General features: G+C 47.7%; 3 protein-coding genes across 4 annotated transcripts in view; 1 reads left to right on the plus strand and 2 right to left on the minus strand.

The window, feature by feature from the left end:
* Nucleotides 1-4,309, plus strand: part of lrrfip2 (leucine rich repeat (in FLII) interacting protein 2) — a 32,031-nt gene extending 27,722 nt beyond the window's left edge. Inside the window, exons 10-16 of one of the 2 annotated variants that reach the window (XM_084456551.1) lie at nt 1,170-1,271; nt 1,618-1,750; nt 2,060-2,109; nt 2,216-2,336; nt 2,660-2,739; nt 2,926-3,030; nt 3,304-4,309. In XM_084456551.1, coding sequence (XP_084312677.1) covers nt 1,170-1,271; nt 1,618-1,750; nt 2,060-2,109; nt 2,216-2,336; nt 2,660-2,739; nt 2,926-3,030; nt 3,304-3,414 — 702 coding nt within the window. In that variant the 3' untranslated portion in view covers nt 3,415-4,309. The remainder of the gene's footprint in view (nt 1-1,169; nt 1,272-1,617; nt 1,751-2,059; nt 2,110-2,215; nt 2,337-2,659; nt 2,740-2,925; nt 3,031-3,303) is intronic. The other variant, XM_084456552.1, reaches the window with a different exon arrangement.
* Nucleotides 4,310-5,882: 1,573 nt separating this feature from the next.
* On the minus strand, nt 5,883-11,794 carry mlh1 (mutL homolog 1, colon cancer, nonpolyposis type 2 (E. coli)). The gene is made up of 19 exons (XM_084452317.1): nt 11,645-11,794; nt 10,832-10,922; nt 10,611-10,709; nt 10,434-10,507; nt 10,214-10,286; nt 10,020-10,111; nt 9,894-9,936; nt 9,421-9,509; nt 9,164-9,276; nt 8,988-9,081; nt 8,742-8,895; nt 8,206-8,555; nt 7,925-8,040; nt 7,721-7,829; nt 7,571-7,634; nt 7,319-7,483; nt 7,133-7,225; nt 6,654-6,767; nt 5,883-6,157 (listed from the first exon to the last, which is right to left on the minus strand). Exons 1-19 carry the CDS (start codon nt 11,749-11,751, stop codon nt 6,002-6,004), a joined length of 2,196 nt encoding a protein of 731 aa, XP_084308443.1. The 5' UTR covers nt 11,752-11,794; the 3' UTR covers nt 5,883-6,001.
* Nucleotides 11,795-12,439: 645 nt separating this feature from the next.
* On the minus strand, nt 12,440-16,866 carry LOC311329099 (IQ motif and ankyrin repeat domain-containing protein 1-like; the record flags this gene model as incomplete). The annotated part of the gene is made up of 13 exons (XM_084461355.1): nt 12,440-12,614; nt 12,788-12,916; nt 13,093-13,227; nt 13,942-14,038; nt 14,242-14,350; nt 14,473-14,565; nt 14,716-14,818; nt 15,126-15,265; nt 15,376-15,501; nt 15,643-15,834; nt 15,972-16,136; nt 16,245-16,384; nt 16,821-16,866. 13 exons carry the CDS (start codon nt 16,864-16,866, stop codon nt 12,440-12,442), a joined length of 1,650 nt encoding a protein of 549 aa, XP_084317481.1.
* Between the last annotated feature and the right edge of the window lie 1,015 nt (nt 16,867-17,881).

The following is a 17,881-nucleotide window of genomic DNA, read 5'->3' on the forward strand; positions in this document are numbered from 1 at the left end:
AATAATAGGCTGTGATTAATCATGATTAATCACAAGTTTAAAATTCTAGTATTTACTTGTATGTTTTGGGGAGAGATGATATAGCCGACGTGTTAGAATGATAAATTAGTAGTCTGACATTCAGGTTCAGGGGCTGGGCCAGGCTTGTTGGAGGAATCAGAGCTGTCGTCAGACATCACTGCAATATGTGCAAAGAACTGATTTTATGTAAACTTCCATCTGGAAGCATTTTGTAATGAAATTCACCATGCTGGATGTGAATGTCTGTTGAATGTCCAATATGAAACCAACTTTACCTTGCAAGGGTTGGGTTAGGGGGTTAGGGTTAGGGCGTTAGGGTTTGGGGGTTAGGGTTTGGGGGTTAGAGTTAGGGCGTTAGGGTTTGGGGGTTAGGGTTTGGGGGTTAGGGCTAGGGCGTTAGGGTTTGGGGGTTAGGGTTTGGGGGTTAGGGCTAGGGCGTTAGGGTTTGGGGGTTAGGGTTTGGGGGTTAGGGCTAGGGCGTTATGGTTTGGGGGTTAGGGTTAGGGCGTTAGGGTTTGGGGGTTAGGGTTTGGGGGTTAGGGCTAGGGCGTTAGGGCTAGGGCGTTAGGGTTAGGGCGTTAGGGTTTGGGGGTTAGGGTTTGGGGGTTAGGGTTCCTCAGACCGTCGTGTTCTCAGTGCAACCCGCTCAGCGAGTGTTCACCTGGCTGCATTACTGCAGAGTGTTCACCTGGCTGCATTACTGCAGAGTGTTCACCTGGCTGCATTACTGCAGAGTGTTCACCTGGCTGCATTACTGCAGAGTGTTCACCTGGCTGGATTACTGCAGAGTGTTCACCTGGCTGGATTACTGCAGATTCATCAGCGTTTCACATGACTTTCAGTAATTCAGCTGTTTGGAATTACAGGAGAAAGTTGGGGTCAATTCTGGTAATACGATTAATTTGCGTTAATATTTTTTCATGAGGTAAAGTTTCCAGATTCATTGCGAGCGTTTACACGTTGACAGCCCTAGTCAGGAAACGTTCCAGTTCCACCGTGTCCCACCTCACACATCTGTGCATGGAAGGTCTGCCTGTCAGTCTGCCTGTCAGTCTGCACGCCTCGTCAGTCTCTTCCCTCCAACTTCCCCTCTTCATCGTGTCTCTCCTTGTTCTCTGCTCTTGTCTTCCCTCCCTGTGCGTGGCCAGGCCCTAGAGAGGCAGAAAGAGTACTTTGATTGCATTAGGAATGAGAGGGATGAGCTCAGAGATGAGCTGGCGGACATCAAGGGGAAGTGGAAAACAGGAGAGGTAGGTCACATGACTGGCAGGTTCAGTCTGGAAGAGAACGTAGACTAGAGGAATGAGCTTGCTAGCAAAATGAAAGTGTAAATAAGTTAATTGGTTGGTATTATTAACATATTTCTACACCTTTCCACCCCCACCCCCCTCCTCCACACACCCACCTCTTACTCCTTATGCCAAATGTGTTGAAAACACATTTAATCTACAATTTAGGATGAAGCCCACTGTCATCATGTGAAGCAAAGGGGCTCCTTGACTGTACTATATGATTGATTGCACATGAAATACAGAAACATCTCCGTCATTCTCCCATGATGCCGCCATCATCCCTCACGCCCTCTTCTCCCCGCAGAAACACGGCCTGGTCATCATCCCTGAGGCCACGCCCAACGGCGACATCAACCACGAGCCGCCAGCATCAGGGATCACCTTGGTTACCCAGGAGGCTGCCCAGGTTCTGGAGTCAGCTGGAGAGGGACCGCTGGGTGAGTGAGAGTCCAGGAACACAGAGTGAGCTTTAAGAGTCCAGGAACACAGAGTGAGCTTTAAGAGTCCAGGGCTGAGTTTCCCAGAGGCATCGTAGCGCTACGTTCATCGTAAGCTATGGCGTTCATCATAGCGCTACGATGCCTCTGGGAAACTCAGTCCAGGAACACAGAATGAGCTTTAAGGGTCCAGGAACACAGAGTGAGCTTCAGGAGTCCAGGTCCATGACGACACGTCTGTGTGGATCTGTTCTGTAGCTCAGAAAGAGAAATACTGCTTTACTTTGGTCTTTGGTCTCTCGTTTCTAGATGTTAGGCTACGAAAGCTTGCGGACGAAAAGGATGAACTCTTAGCCCAGGTAACTATTGTGTTGTTGTTCTTCCTCTATGAATCTGGCCTTCTGTGCTCAGCAGAGCCCCCTGGCCTTCATCACTGGTACTGCAGCTGTGTGCTCTGTGTCTCAGATCAGGAAGCTGAAGATGCAGCTGGAGGAGGAGAGGCAGAAACACTCGAAGATGGACGGGGTGCTCACAGATGGGGAGAGGATGGAGAACGGCACAGACCTGCACATCATTGAGATGCAGAGTGAGACCTGTCCCTTCCACCCAAACACGTTCTGCCACACAGAACCAGAAAAACACACCATAACAGAACCAGAAAAACACAACATAACAGAACCAGAAAAACACACCATAACAGAACCAGCAAAACACACCATAACAGAACCAGCAAAACACACCATAACAGAACCAGAAAAACACAACAGAACCAGAAAAACACACCATATTGTCTGTAGTCCCTTGGCTCGTTACATCAAATAAAACACTACAACAACAAAAAACAACAACATTACAACCTAACAATCACTTGTACTTAAATTCTAAATATCTGGTTCATTCTCTTTGCAGGAGATGCAAACAGACAGATCAGTGAATACAAGTTCAAGCTCTCAAAGGCAGAACAGGAAATGGGTACAATGGAACAAAACGTAAGTCATGGAAAACGCTCCGGTTCTTTCCAGTCAGCATCCCAGACCCTGGCTGAGAGTTTGCCAGCTAAACCACACATGTTCCAGTCATTATACTCTCCGCCCCGGAGAAGGAAAATGAATCACTTGTTCCTCTGAGTTCTGGTTGTGCTTCAGTGGTCTTACTGCTGCATTCTTCTGTTCCAGATTAACAGACTAGAAGGACAGGTGTCCCGGTACAAGACATCAGCAGATAACTCAGAGAAAGTTGAGGATGAACTAAAGGTTGAAAAAAGGAAACTGCAAAGAGAGGTAAGGAGACGAAACCAGTGGGTTTGTTTGAACACTCTAAACATGCATCCTTCCTCGCTTCCTTCTTTGAGGAAATCTATGATCCAGTTCTAGCAGACGGATAATTATGTCAAGGTAAATGGGGGAGGATTCATTCAGAGAACATTTAAACAAGGCCAGTGTCTGTTTCCTGTGCATGTGTGCTGCCCACTTGAACATGTCTGACCTGACCCCCCTGAACATGTCTGACCTGACCCCTCTCTCTCTCCCTCCTCGCCCCCCATCCTCCCACAGCTGCGTACATCTCTGGACAAGATCGAGGAGATGGAGATGACCAACAACCACCTAGTGAAGCGCCTGGAGAAGATGAAGGCCAACCGGAACGCCCTGCTGTCTCAGCAGTGAGGCGCCGGGTCGGACCGGACCGGACCGGACCAGACGGCCACACAAGCCCTTAAACTCGCACCACAGACCGTTGACTGACCTGCCTTGCTGAGTCTGGAGAGCATTTCCATTCTTCCTTGTTAACACTCAAGTTGTGTAGCAAAACCAAAAACACTTAGGAGAAACAACGCTGGTAGCACAGGCCGAGCTGAAACCACACTGGTAGCACAGGCCGAGCTGTATCCTTAGTTTTTTATTGATATGAGCGTTGGTTTGTCACATTGTGCACCAGTGTCTTTGGAAGGGAGCCACCAACCTGTTTAAACATTAAGAGTCTCTTGGGAAGATGAATCTAAGGAAATTTCTCCACTCATTATTTTTCAGAGCTTTGTACTACATGTTATTCATATGGTTTGATTTCTCTCTGGCTGGGTGCTTAGCTATTGTTTGTTTTGTTTGTTTATTTTTGATAAGTTGCATGAATGAGTATAACGGCGCTTTTAAACGGTGGAACCCTCCAGGCTGCTGACCCCACACCTGTCCAGGATCCCTCACAGGAAGTGCCTTCTCACCTGGGGATGAGGGGGTTAACGTCCTACAACTCAAAACAACAACAATAATAATGATAACAGGTACAGAATAATGTATTTAAAGGTGCAGTCGTGATTTTAAAATATATAAAACCAATTGTGTCTGCTGAGGTTTCATTGAGAATTTTTTTCAAAAATGATATTTAAAAGATTTCTTGGAAATAAATGTGTAAATGACAACTGTATATATGAAGATGTTTTTTTGCATGGGTTATGGCACATTGAGCTCCCGGAAGACCACATATGATCGCAGGTCTTTTGGACAGTAAAGAAAGTTCATCAGCAGAAGACAGAAGCACTACATACAGAACCACTTCTTCCTCAACCTGTCCTCCGCTCAGAAAGCACACGGCTCAGGACCAGTGATTGTGACTCTGGGGCAGCAACTGAGATACATGAATAAACTATACCAGATTAACCACGCCCCTTTTTTTCTTTCATCTAACATGGTCTGGTTCAGTTGTCCCAACACACTGTCCTCATTCAACACCGTCTGGTTCAGTTGTCCAACACTGTCCTCATTCAACACCGTCTGGTTCAGTTGTCCCAACACTCCTCATTCAACACCGTCTGGTTCAGTTGTCCCAACACTCCTCATTCAACACCGTCTGGTTCAGTTGTCCCAACACTCCTCATTCAACACAGTCTGGTTCAGTTGTCCCAACACTCCTCATTCAACACCGTCTGGTTCAGTTGTCCCAACACTGTCCTCATTCAACACCGTCTGGTTCAGATGTCCCAACACTGTCCTCATTCAACACCGTCTGGTTCAGATGTCCCAACACACTGTCCTCATTCAACACCGTCTGGTTCAGTTGTCCCAACACACTGTCCTCATTCAACACCGTCTGGTTCAGTTGTCCCAACACACTGTCCTCATTCAACACCGTCTGGTTCAGTTGTCCAACACTCCTCATTCAACACCGTCTGGTTCAGTTGTCCAACACACTGTCCTCATTCAACACCGTCTGGTTCAGTTGTCCCAACACACTGTCCTCATTCAACACCGTCTGGTTCAGTTGTCCCAACACACTGTCCTCATTCAACACCGTCTGGTTCAGTTGTCCAACACTGTCCTCATTCAACACCGTCTGGTTCAGTTGTCCCAACACTGTCCTCATTCAACACCGTCTGGTTCAGATGTCCCAACACTCCTCATTCAACACCGTCTGGTTCAGTTGTCCAACACACTGTCCTCATTCAACACCGTCTGGTTCAGTTGTCCCAACACACTGTCCTCATTCAACACCGTCTGGTTCAGTTGTCCCAACACACTGTCCTCATTCAACACCGTCTGGTTCAGTTGTCCCAACACACTGTCCTCATTCAACACCGTCTGGTTCAGTTGTCCCAACACACTGTCCTCATTCAACACCGTCTGGTTCAGTTGTCCAACACTGTCCTCATTCAACACCGTCTGGTTCAGTTGTCCCAACACTGTCCTCATTCAACACCGTCTGGTTCAGTTGTCCCAACACTGTCCTCATTCAACACCGTCTGGTTCAGTTGTCCCAACACTGTCCTCATTCAACACCGTCTGGTTCAGTTGTCCCAACACTGTCCTCATTCAACACCGTCTGGTTCAGTTGTCCCAACACACTGTCCTCATTCAACACCGTCTGGTTCAGTTGTCCCAACACTCCTCATTCAACACCGTCTGGTTCAGTTGTCCCAACACTCCTCATTCAACACCGTCTGGTTCAGTTGTCCCAACACTGTCCTTTGTCTTGTCCAAAGCAGTTTGGAGATGAGTGCGTCCTCATCACACACAAGCATGTTATACAGTATACTCGCTTAACCCCATATATTCTGATAGGCTTTTAATACAAATACATTTATTCTTTACAAAACTGGAACAATTTAAAAAATGTACATAAAAGTGGGATCTGTAGGTGGAGCTGATGAGGGCGCTCCTCTGTTCCGTGGTTCCTCTGTTCCGTGGGCCCGTGGTTCCTCTGTCCCGTGGTTCCTCTGTCCCGTGGTTCCTCTGTCCCGTGGGCCCGTGGTTCCAGCTGGTCTCAGCACCTCTCAAACACCTTGTAGAGGTCGGGCAGGCTGGCGATCTGGAGCACGCTGCCGTCCTCGCTGAAGTGCTTGGGAGGGCTGAAGAGGCTCCGCAGGGCTTTGAAGATGACGTGCTCCACCTTCCAACGCCACGAGCTCAGCTCCGCCTCCTGGAGCAACGCAGAAACAAACAGCTCTGGTTATTTGAGTCCTTCCGAGGGATGATGATGATGATGAAGCGTCTGTGCTTTACCTGCATGACAATTTACTACAGGGTCTTCATTGATCACTCTGCTATTCTAAGATGGACGGGTGGGTTCTAAGCGTCGGGCCTCTCCTACGTGGGAGGGAGACATCTCGGGTCGGCTGGTTCTACCTGCAGGTCCTGCTAGAATATTCCCAAAAGGAGAGCAGTTTCCGCTCCGCTTTTAGAGTTGTGCTTTGGCCGTTTAAAAGCCTCAGCCAACTTGCGTTGCCTGTCTGATGTTCTTGGTCAGTTTAGGTAGAGACACTCTGGAAGAATGCCCCCCCACCTCCACCTCCTGCCCCTCCTCCTCCTCCCCCTCTCCTACCCCTCTCTCCTCCGGGTAGTAGAAACCCTTTCCCAGACTTTCTCCCTGAGAGAAGAGAAACCCAGAGCACCAGGTCGGTCTCTGAGTGACGAACCTGCTCCTCCTCTCCTGGCCCCGCCTCCAGGACATACTGCTTCCTGACGGAGTAGAACTGGCTGCACTCCAGGCAGAAGTCTCTGAAGCACTCCCTCTCGTCGTCCCAGTTCACCTGCACAAAGACGGAGCGAATCACAGCGCTGCTGCTCTGCGTTCTCATGCAGAAGAGGGTGGGTTGTTATGTTATTTTTATTTATAATGCGCCCCCCAACCAAATGTTACATCAGCCCGGGTACAAAAAGAGACAAACAAAAACAAAGGACTGCAGAGACACAAAATTAAACAACATTTAAGACACAAGACAAGGACATCAATTATAGATCGTCTGCGACAAAGAGGTGAGTTTTAAGCTGTGCTCTAAAAGAGTCCAGGGTGGTGGTGGACTTGATGTTCAGAGGAAGCTTGTTCCATAGCCCAGGTGCCATCACTGAGAATGCACGGTCTCCCTTAAGGGTTAAGGAGAGGGTGTGTCTGTACCTCGGTGGCCAGGCGCAGGATGAACATGGGCAGACCCTCCATGATGGGGCTGTACTGGTCAAGCAGCAGCGGCAGCCCTGTAAGGTTTCCATCCTGACAGAAAAACAACACATCTTAGTTTTACTAGTAACACAGCAAAGATCAGTTTTGTCAACATTGACAGTGAGGTAGATTTCCTGGTCTGACCTGGTCGATCTCCAACGAGAAGTAATCCTCCAGCATCTCGGTCTTCTTCTTCAGGAAGTCCACTATGTAGTGGGCCAGGCCCTCCTTGGGCCCGTCCTCCTCTGACCAGCCGCTGTCCTCCGAGTCCAGCGCCAGCATGGCGAGCTCGTACAGCGGCGCCGGAGTCTGAAACAACCACAGCCAGCTGACAGGAAGTCCTACTTCTGATGCCTCTTTTAATTCTCACTCAATAGGTTTTGTGGTGATACTTACAGATAATTTCAAGACGCCAAAGTTCCCAAAGTCGTAGATCAAGATTTGGTAGAAAAGTTCCTGGCTGGGACACAGGAAGTAATGTTTACTACTCAGCCAAAGCAGGCCCAGTGCTCCCAAGAGCCACGACGACTTCCCGTGACCTCTGACCTGAGTTTGGTGGTGTTAAGCAGGTACAGCTTGGTGAGGTGCTGGATGAGGGTCCACTGGGGGTTGACGCAGCCCACAAACGAGTGGTTCTGGAGCATCTCCTGAAGACCTGAGGAAGACCAGACAAACACGTGGAACACAAGAGGTAAAGACCACCTCCGGGAGGTAGAACCAACAGACCAGACTTGACCAGACAGCTCCTACCTTTATGTGTGAGCTCAGACACCTCCTCTCTCAGCTTCCTCACGCTGCTCAGCTTAATGACCCGCCTCCTGGGGGTCGCTGCAGCGGTCAGGTCCTCCTCAGCACGGGGACGCTTCCTAGTACACACGCACACGCACACGCACACACACACGCACAGACACACAGACACTTCAGAGATGCATAGCTATATCCAATCATAGTTAACAGATAGACACACACACACACACACACACACACACACACACACACACACACACACACACACACACACACACAATCACCTGGGCAGATCCAGGGGTGCGTCGCCCACGCTGGGTCCTTCCCTGCTCTCCGACAGGCCCCCGTCCTCCTGGTCGTCCACGGCCTCCAGCAGCTCTGCGTCGTCCATCTCCTCCCCGTCGTCCGCGGGTGGCTGAGGCCTGCTCTCGTCCACGGGTGGCTGAGGCCTGCTCTCAGGTTCAGAGGCCGACGCCGGCTTCTCCTTGGGCCGGAGGAAGGCATCCAGCTTCTGGGCTCGACAGTCGGTCCGCACCATCTGGTGGGCGTAGACGCGCTCGCTGGGCTCAGCTGGGGAGCTGGTGGAGGTCTTCCTGTCTCCACTAGCAGAGCAGGGCAGCCCAGGCAGCAAGGTCTACGAGAGGAAACACAACATGACTTACTGGGAACATCAACTCAGTTTAGATTAATAGCACGTCAGGTTAGTCAAAAACACCAGTAACACAAAGCAGCACTATTAACATGCTTAGATACCCAGAATAGGCTATAGGGATGGGTCATTATGGGTCACTATGGGTCACTATGGGTCACTATAGGTCACCTGGGTGAAATACGTGCGTGAGGAGTTGGAGCCCAGCAGTTTGCTCTCGATGTGTTTCTGGACACTCTCAGTGATGCAGTCCTCGTGAAGGAAGTGCACCTCGTGTTTAGTGGGATGGACGTTGACGTCGATGTTGTGCGGCGCGATCTCCAGGCTACGGCAACAACAAAGGACAGGAAGTACAATCTGCTGCATATAACCAAGCTACTTCCCAGGCGGGACTAAACCAACGTGAATCCGTCTTACCTGAGATACAGAAAAGGATGAGTGTTTTTCGGGAGGTATGCAGCATAAACTGTCTCTATGGCTTTTTTCAAGGCACTTGATTCCACCAAACGATCTAAGGAGGATATAAATGACCCCATTATCATCATAATAGAACGAAAGGAATCTAAACAGTGTGGCTTTCCTGTGGTGCGTACGGTTGATGAAGAGGATGAGGATGCATTTCTTGACGGAGTAGTTGGCGTTGGAGATGAAGCCCTTCAGCTTATAGGCTAGTTTGTGATCCTCACAGCCCACTTCTAGCAGCTCCCTGGGAAACAAAACACTTCTATCAGCTCCCTGGGAAACAAAACACTCTTGTAACACTACGAGTAAAAGCATGGAGAATCACACAGAGCAGAAGACCACTGATATCAGAATCATCATCAGATGACTACATTTGAATGAGCAGTACCTGCTGACTGCATTTCCAAACACCACTCGTATGTTGTCCAGTATGGAGGCGTTGGGCAGAGTCCTGACATCAGCTATGGTCTCCCCTTGCTGAAAACAAACGCCATGGAACAGATCACAAGGGCTGGTCAAACATGCACGCCATGGAACAGATCACAAGGGCTGGTCAAACATGCACGCCATGGAACAGATCAAAAGGGCTGGTCAAACATGCACGCCATGGAACAGATCACAAGGGCTGGTCAAACATGCACGCCATGGAACAGATCACAAGGGCTGGTCAAACATCACGCCATGGAACAGATCACAAGGGCTGGTCAAACATGCACGCCATGGAACAGATCAAAAGGGCTGGTCAAACATCGACCCCCGGTCAGAAACCCTAATCAAATCTCTAACTCGCTCTCTGATTTCCCGGGAAAATGATCTACAAACAATATCAACCAGATGGTTCAGAATAGCACGGAACCTCACCTTTTTAACAGCCAAGCCTTTTCCTGAATTGTGTATGGCATATCTGCAAAAACAAAGACTTGTGACTATAAAGATACAGCTTCAAAAAAAAACATGAGCCACGCTAACAACCGCCTGAGCACAGACCTGCTCATCACCTCCACGATCTTGGAGTACTCCTCGCTGGGACTCCTCAGGGCCTTCCTCCTGGTGGACACGTTGTAGAACAGATCCTCCACCTGCTCACACAGGTTCCACAATTAACGCTCACTAGCACTGCTAGCTCTACTATATCAACCAAGCTCATTTGTTAGCTTTCAGTGGCTGCTCAATGAACTCACAATGATCTGTGTCCCTTGGTTACCAGCGCAGGGTTTGGGCTGCGTCTTCAGCTTCCCATCACAGTAGGTGGCTCTGGGGACAGTGTGGGGCGCAATGAGACACTGACACTTTCAATAGATGACTGATCAAACTACAGTCTAATCAGATGCAAACTACAGTCTAATCAGATGCAAACTACAGTCTAATCAGATGCAACCAAAGTCTAAACCTGTTAGATACCTGTAAGCACATTTGGCATCGGCTGTTTTGGTTGTTATGGTCACATGGGCCACGTGACTTATACTGGCGAGTGCCTGGAAATCAAAACACACAAACACATATTACAAGTTATATATTACAAGGTACATATTACAATCAATAAGGTCACCAACTACACTCAATATGCCTTAGGTCTACCTCTCCTCTGAACCCATAGGTTGAGATAGATGTGAGGTCTTCAAATGTCTGGAGCTTGCTTGTTGTGAACCGCTCACAAACTATGTCCATGTCTTCTTTCTGAAGCATAAAACAGAATAGGATGAACCAGAATAAAATACTAGTCACAAATGACATCAAAATTACATTGAAACGGAACCCAAATTACGGTATAATTATATTAACTTGAACCTGAAACATACCCTGATGCCAGTGCCGTTGTCTTGAATCTGGATCAGTTTCAAGCCGCCCTCCTTCACAGTCACCTGGATGTTGGTGGACTTGGCATCCAGACTGAAACACGTGAAAGAACATGAGAAGATAATCACGCTCAAGATAATCTAGTACATGAGAAGATAATCTAGTACATGAGAAGATAATCTAGTACATGAGAAGATAATCTAGTACATGAGAAGATATGAGAAGATAATCACGCTAGTTCAAGATAATCTAGTGCTAGCTAGTTCAGCGGCTCATTCATTGACATTCATTCACACACAGATATACACCAGTGTTTGCCATGTCTCTCCTATGATGTTATTAGCCTCTCTTACTCTGAAAATGTAATTTAATGTAATGTATTGCTTTATAAATGTTCTTAGCCGGTAGACAAACATACTACCGGCTAAGAAAGCTTGCTCCATCGCCTTGTTGAGAGGGCTCAGGGAAGAATTTTTACAGCTCACTTATCTGGCCCCCGGGTGATTACTGTTTTTTGCTTCCCTCTGGAATATGTAGAGGTGGGTCGTATGCCCACCTCCCTTGTTCTCTGTAAAGCGCATTGTGTTGCCTCTGGGTATGAAATGCGCTACACAAATAAAGCTTTGATTGATTGATTGATTGTAAACATAGTGCATGTTGGTTGATGCACGCAGTGCTGTTAGCCAGCTAGCTATCCACCATTGTAAGGACCCAGCAGTATGCAGTATAAGGTTTGAACTGTTGTAGGCCAGATAACCCAGTCTGATAGGTAAACTATATCATTAACTAGCTATTATGAACATAATGAACCTTACCAGTTCTCCAACATCTCTTTGATCGCATTAGCTGGTCGTTGGATCACTTCTCCTGCAGCAATCCTGTTCACCACCGTCTCATCCAGCCTCCTAATCACCCCGGCCATGCTCACACGATGATTCACTTGGTTTAAAACTTCTCAATCTGAATGAATAGTGACCTTTACTGGACGCAAAGTGTCTTTTTACCGACCAACATGTCTCACTGGCCCGGGTCCCTCTCCCGTCACAACACGAGAAAGCGCGGGTGAGTATACTGGCACATGATTGGTCCTTCAACAAATAAGGAAAACTGTCATTGGCCAATAGAAGTTACTGTAAAAGTCTAAATGATAGGACAAGCATAATAATAACAAAACATACTAGAGCAGCGATGGTTACTGGGTTGAGATCCAGTTCTATAAATAGAGCGATATTTCTACTGCTCTTTTTCTAAACGGCTCAAATCCCATGTCAAAGGCGGATGTGATGATGACTCCCTCCATGGCAGTGGATCACCTTCATCATGGGCTCAGACAGCTGCTTTGAGTTGGGTCTTCGCACATGCTCATCATCTTCATCATCTTCATCATCATCATCATCATCATCATCATCATCTTGACTTGGGTAATAGGATAATCAACTCAACAATGTTTACCATTTGTAGATCCATTTTATTAACAAAACAGCAATACATACATTTTCCAAACATTTGACATGGTAAGAAAACAAAATCTATGCATCTCATAAGATGTCTCCATGTACCAGCTGCATCCCAGGCACCTGCTACAGCACTGTGGACCTACCTGCCCATTATTATCGTCTTGGCTCAGGTAACATGACCTCAATGGGATAAAATGCTGAGAGCAAGGTGTCTGGTGGGTGGCGCTGTTTTGTCACCATAACCAGGATGAACTTCTCAATTCGGTCCAACCTGAACTCAGTTCTGTCATACTGAGGCCCATCTGAGGACCTTACTAGGCCCAAGTACCTGCAAAAACAGTTGAATGAAGAGACAGTTCATTGAGACAGGCAAGGACAGTTTTATGACTCAAAAGTGGGTCACACTTAACATCTGCGTTGAGTGATTCAAGTGAGAGAATTCAAGTTCATCAGTGATTTAGTGTTTAGTGATGTTTCTGTGCTGTTCTGGTAACTCTCTACCTCTCCTCTTGTAGAATGTCCTTGTTCTTTATCTGCCCACTGAGCCCTGGCTTCACCTGCTCCAGCTGGTTCTCCACCATCTCAAACAGGTCCACCTCCATCATGTTAATGACCAGGGGCTTTCCAAACCTGCATGATCACCACACAACACATGAACATACTGTCTATCAATCCAGGACTCTCTCTCTCTCTCACCTGATGGCCCCTAGTAGGGCCAGCCTCAGTGTCTCTCTCTCTCTCTCTCTCTCTCTCTCTCTCTCTCTCACCTGAGGGCCCCTAGTAGGGCCAGTCTCTCTCTCTCTCACCTGAGGGCCGCTAGTAGGGCCAGTCTCAGGGTCTCCGGCTGCATGTGCTCAGGGTTCATGGCGTCCAGGTAGTTTGTGTCTCTGTACTGTAGAAATGTGGCGGCCTGACCAGAGGGATCCACAAGCAGGGGCCACCTAACCACACACACACACACACACACACACACACACACACACACAAACAAACACACACACACACAAACAAACACAGAAAGTTTGAAACATTCAAATTTGATACAAAGAGGAGCTGTTTTGAAAAAGCATTACTAACCAGTTGAAAGACTGGTTTAGAAATTGTGTTGGCAGCAGACCCGAGGGCAAGAGTGACATTTGATTTGAAAGGTGAAACTTGAATAGCAAAATAACAAGTTTCTGAAGTTCCTGCAGGTTTCAACAAGTTTTTCGATGTAAGACTCACCTTTTTAAGACCAGTCTGAATATATTATAATATATATTTCATGGCCATACTGGGGGGAAAACGTATGAAGGAAAACTACAATGAAAGAAGAAAGAATTCCATAGAAATGTTGGGGGGGTGATTACCGTACTGCTCACTTTACAGCCCGAACATCCCCCAAACACGTTTAATATGAGACGATACAGAGAACAGAGAAGTTATCACAACATAGAAGTAACGTCCTAATCCAATACATTCTCAAGACTTATCAAAATAGCAAAGTCATATTTAAGACCTTTTTTAGACTTTTTTAGGCCTAAAATTCAGATTATTGAATTGTAGACTTTTTTAGACTTTTTAAGAAATTACAATCATTTAGCAGACACTTTTATCCAAAGCGACTTATAATAATTGCAAGAAGCAAGACCCAGCAGGAACCCTGTAGTCCTGACCTGCCATCCTGCTTGATCTTGTCTCCTACGTCTTTCATGAGGACTTGGTCAAGATCTCGAACCAGGCAACGAACTCCACCACGCTCAACAACCGCATCTGCATTCAAAAATATCACACAACAATATGCAAAATATCACACACCTATGGGAGTGGCTATTTGTGAATGACTCAAGGGAAAAGTGTGTGTGTGTGTGTGTGTGAGAGAGAGAGAGAGAGAGAGAGAGAGAGAGAGAGAGAGAGAGAGAGAGAGCGATAGAGAGAAAGTGAGAGAGAGAGTATGGAGGTGTGATAATACACACCTCCACCTGACTGCTCTCTCAGAGTCAGTCTAGCCTGGGATAGTTGTTCTGCAGTCTGCTCAGCTGCTATCCGGGCCTTTGTCAACACATCTTCCGCATGGTGAACGGCCTGTTCACACACACACACACATCATCAACGGCCTGTTTTTCACACACACACACATCATCAAAGTCAGTCAATATTCTTTAAAGAGCGAGCTGAAAGCTGCTGTAAGCCTCGGGTGCAGTTACCTGCAGTGTGACGTTAGCTTCCTCCATGCCCTTCCTCTCACATGTGTCATGTTCTGTCCTTCTCTTATTCAGCTCTGAGGAAGCCTTCTGCAGCTGAGGATCATCCTCACACACAAGAGTGAGGTCAGAGTCATGACAGGGCCGTGGGATCATTGAGTCCAGATGTGCCTCACCTCTCTCTGGCAGCGCTCCTGCTCTGTCTGGAGCTGCTCCACCTCTCCTCTCAGGCTGGGGGAAACTCACCTCTCTCTGGCAGCGCTCCTGCTCTCTCTGGAGCTGCTCCACCTCTCCTCTCAGGCTGGGGGAAAACACAGGCCATTGTTTGTTTGCACGGAAGCCCTTATCAGTAAACAATGTGGGGAAATATCAGCTATCCTCTCTATCTGTCTGTCAATGTGTGGGGAAATATCAGCTATCCTCTCTATCTGCTCTCTCTCTGCTGTACCTTCAGGCCAGGGGAGGGGGGGTCACATTACAGCAAATACATATTGATCAAAGGGAATTAAGATAGAGATAAACACATTCCACACGGGTGAAAATCAGACATGGTTGAAAACTGATTGTTAAAGGATCTTTGTTAACAGTCTTTTACAACGGCCAGTCTAGATATGAAGATCTGAGTGGGTGGAGTTAAGGGAGTGGGTGTGTCTCACCGGTCAGTCTCCGCCTCTTTCTGCTTCTGCTCTTCCTCTGTCCTCCTCTGTTGTTCTGCCTTCATCTTTGTCAGCATGCGGTCAGTGACCCTCAGGTCCCAGGCTTGTAGGACAGACACCATAGCCTCACCGGACACCACCTACAGTACAATAAGAACGCCAGGACATTAAATATGTTTGAAAATGCACAGCCAAGCCGACAAACACAGAGACACAAAAATAGTTTTCACACAGGCAGACGCACACACACCTGCTCCGGGGTGCTGCCATCATCTGCGTGGATTCTTGGGTCCGCTCCAAGCTGCAGGAGGGTTTGCACTGACCCGAGATGGCCGCCAAACGTGGCTCTGAAGAGTGGCGTCCGTCCAAACGCACCCTAGAACACAACATTACATGAAACAATTCAGCGGGTTTGCACTGCCCCAAGATGACCACCAAACGCGGCATAAAACAATTCAACCCCCCCCCCCCCCCCCCCCCCCCGTCTTCGTGAGCGTGAGGGTCTGGGGGCTCTCACCTGTGTGTTAATGTCTGCTCCTTTCTCCACCAATAGAGCGATGACCTCTGGCCGGCCGCCTCCCGCTGCCTCTGACAAGGCGGTGTTGCCGTTGGCATCCGTGATGTTTACCATGCGGAGCTGGTTGAGCCGTCGAAGGCGTTCACCTGTTTCATCACATCCAAGGCCAAGCGCCGCGTCCCTCTCAGACACCTCGAGCAGGCAGACGAAAATCACAATCATCTTTGGAATTTACCACATCATCACTAAGAGCAGAGCCTATTAAAGACGCTCTTTCACTTCAGTACACATAAGCTCTGGCACCATGTCCTCTTCTGAGACCATCTCACCTCCCTGAGAACTGCTAAGACCACCTCTTCCTCTCCATCAAACGCTGCTTCCAGAAGACGCGTCCGTAGGAGCTGCTCCTCCCTCTTCCTCTTCCTCTCCTCCTCCTCCTTCCTCCTCTCTCGATCCTCCTCCTCCTGTTCCCTGCGCACTATGGCAACAAAGGCCTTCAGACAAATCAAAACATTCAGATTATAGTTACGTTTCAGGAACACATAATCATTGTTTATGTGTGAAATCCTTGGTATTGACCCTGTCACTCTTCAGTAACGTACTTCTTTCTCCAAGCGCTCCATGAGCTCCTCATAGTCCTGCTTTTCTTCCCTCCTCCTGGTCAGTTCTCGCGTGGCCAGCAGGCGTCTCACGGCGTGCTGGATTGTGACAGCAGCTCGGTCCTCTGCGCTCGGCTCCAGACCTGCCACAGGACCACACACTTTAACAGCATGCAATTGCCAAGAGATTTTGGGCCGTGTTACACAATACTACAGATCATTTGAATAGTTGACCAAGAGCTAGGTTCTAAGTTGAACTGTATAGTGTGGCCCCAAGCGTAACACATTTTCAGCCTAATCTTATGTTTTGACTATATCTTGGGGGCCCTGAGTAAACAAACACCCCTTTGTACTTAACAGTGACTTTGACTACAACTATTTAGTGGCTGTTCTCACATACAGTGTAAGTGTCTATTTCATGCAAACCGATTTGTTGTATTCATCTGTTATAGTGTAAATGTGGGGAATTTGAGGCCTATGATGTTGCATGGACATCAGTTTGACACAAGCGAAAAGAGGATACATTACTGTTCAACTAACTACGAGGGGGAGGAACAGTAACATGCTTATGGTATGTACTGTAAGTGAAGCAGCTTAGTATGAAGCCGCCTGCGTCATGTCTCATGTTGCGACAGTCCTGCTCATCGAGCGCTGGGTTGGGTGTTGCCCAGGGGGAACAATGAGAGATTGTTTTCAGGCCCTGACTTGAGTAAGAAAGATAATTTATAGTTAAACCCAGGACTGGACAGGACTCCCTCCTTGTTGAACCATTCTTATATAAGAGAGTAGCTGAAGTTTACGAGCTGAGTAATGTCCATTTATATGTACAAAGGGTCTGAAGAGGGGCTAGAGGGAGGAGTTTGTGAACCTAGGAGAGTGGTTCTGTTGATAACCTGTTTTATCAGCAGAACCGCTGTGTGCAGTTAAAACTCTAGTGAGCACCACCAATCTTTGCTTCAAGACATTAAGGGATATGTTACACCGTATAGGTTCACTCACTGAATATGCATCACAGAAATAAGAGGGTGGTACTACAACAAGCAATCTAACTATCTTAAAATGGGCCTGGAGGTCTGTGGGTGCTTTGAGGATGGTAAGGATGATGGTGATTGAGTGCTGCACAGCAGTACTTGTTTTTGCTGGTGGTTTTGGCGTGGTCACAGCAGAGGGGGTGTTGCCTCCAGACTTGGCCCGGCCTCCTGGTGCTCTGTCTGCAACGTGGGGATGCTCCTTACAGGGTACAGGTCCAGAGACACACAGCCATGATTAAACATAAACATGATTTTTATTTCCTTCCCATCGATTGTCAAATAATGTAGATCAACATACATAAAGTTGTGTGCACAGAATTTGCTAGCATATATTAAGGACTGGTTTATTAGTCCTACCTACATCAAAGGTCTCATCTGCCTACCTGCCTTTGAAGTTTTAGTTGCCTTCAGTGGTGCCTTGGCCCCAGTCTTCCCTGGGCTTTTGTTTCGGGAACTCATTTAAACTGCCCTATAGGGGTAGGGGATGACAGGGTGATGAGAAAAAGGCTTTATCTAGATAGCACTAGCTAACATATTGAGCTAACGTTACATACATGCTATGCTAGCTAGCTTCCAAACACTGGTCTGTTGCTATGGCGACGGTCTAAG

The sequence above is a fragment of the Borostomias antarcticus genome (genome assembly GCF_949987555.1).
Source record: "Borostomias antarcticus genome assembly, chromosome: 2".
In the NCBI taxonomy this organism is placed as follows: Eukaryota; Metazoa; Chordata; class Actinopteri; order Stomiiformes; family Stomiidae; genus Borostomias; species Borostomias antarcticus.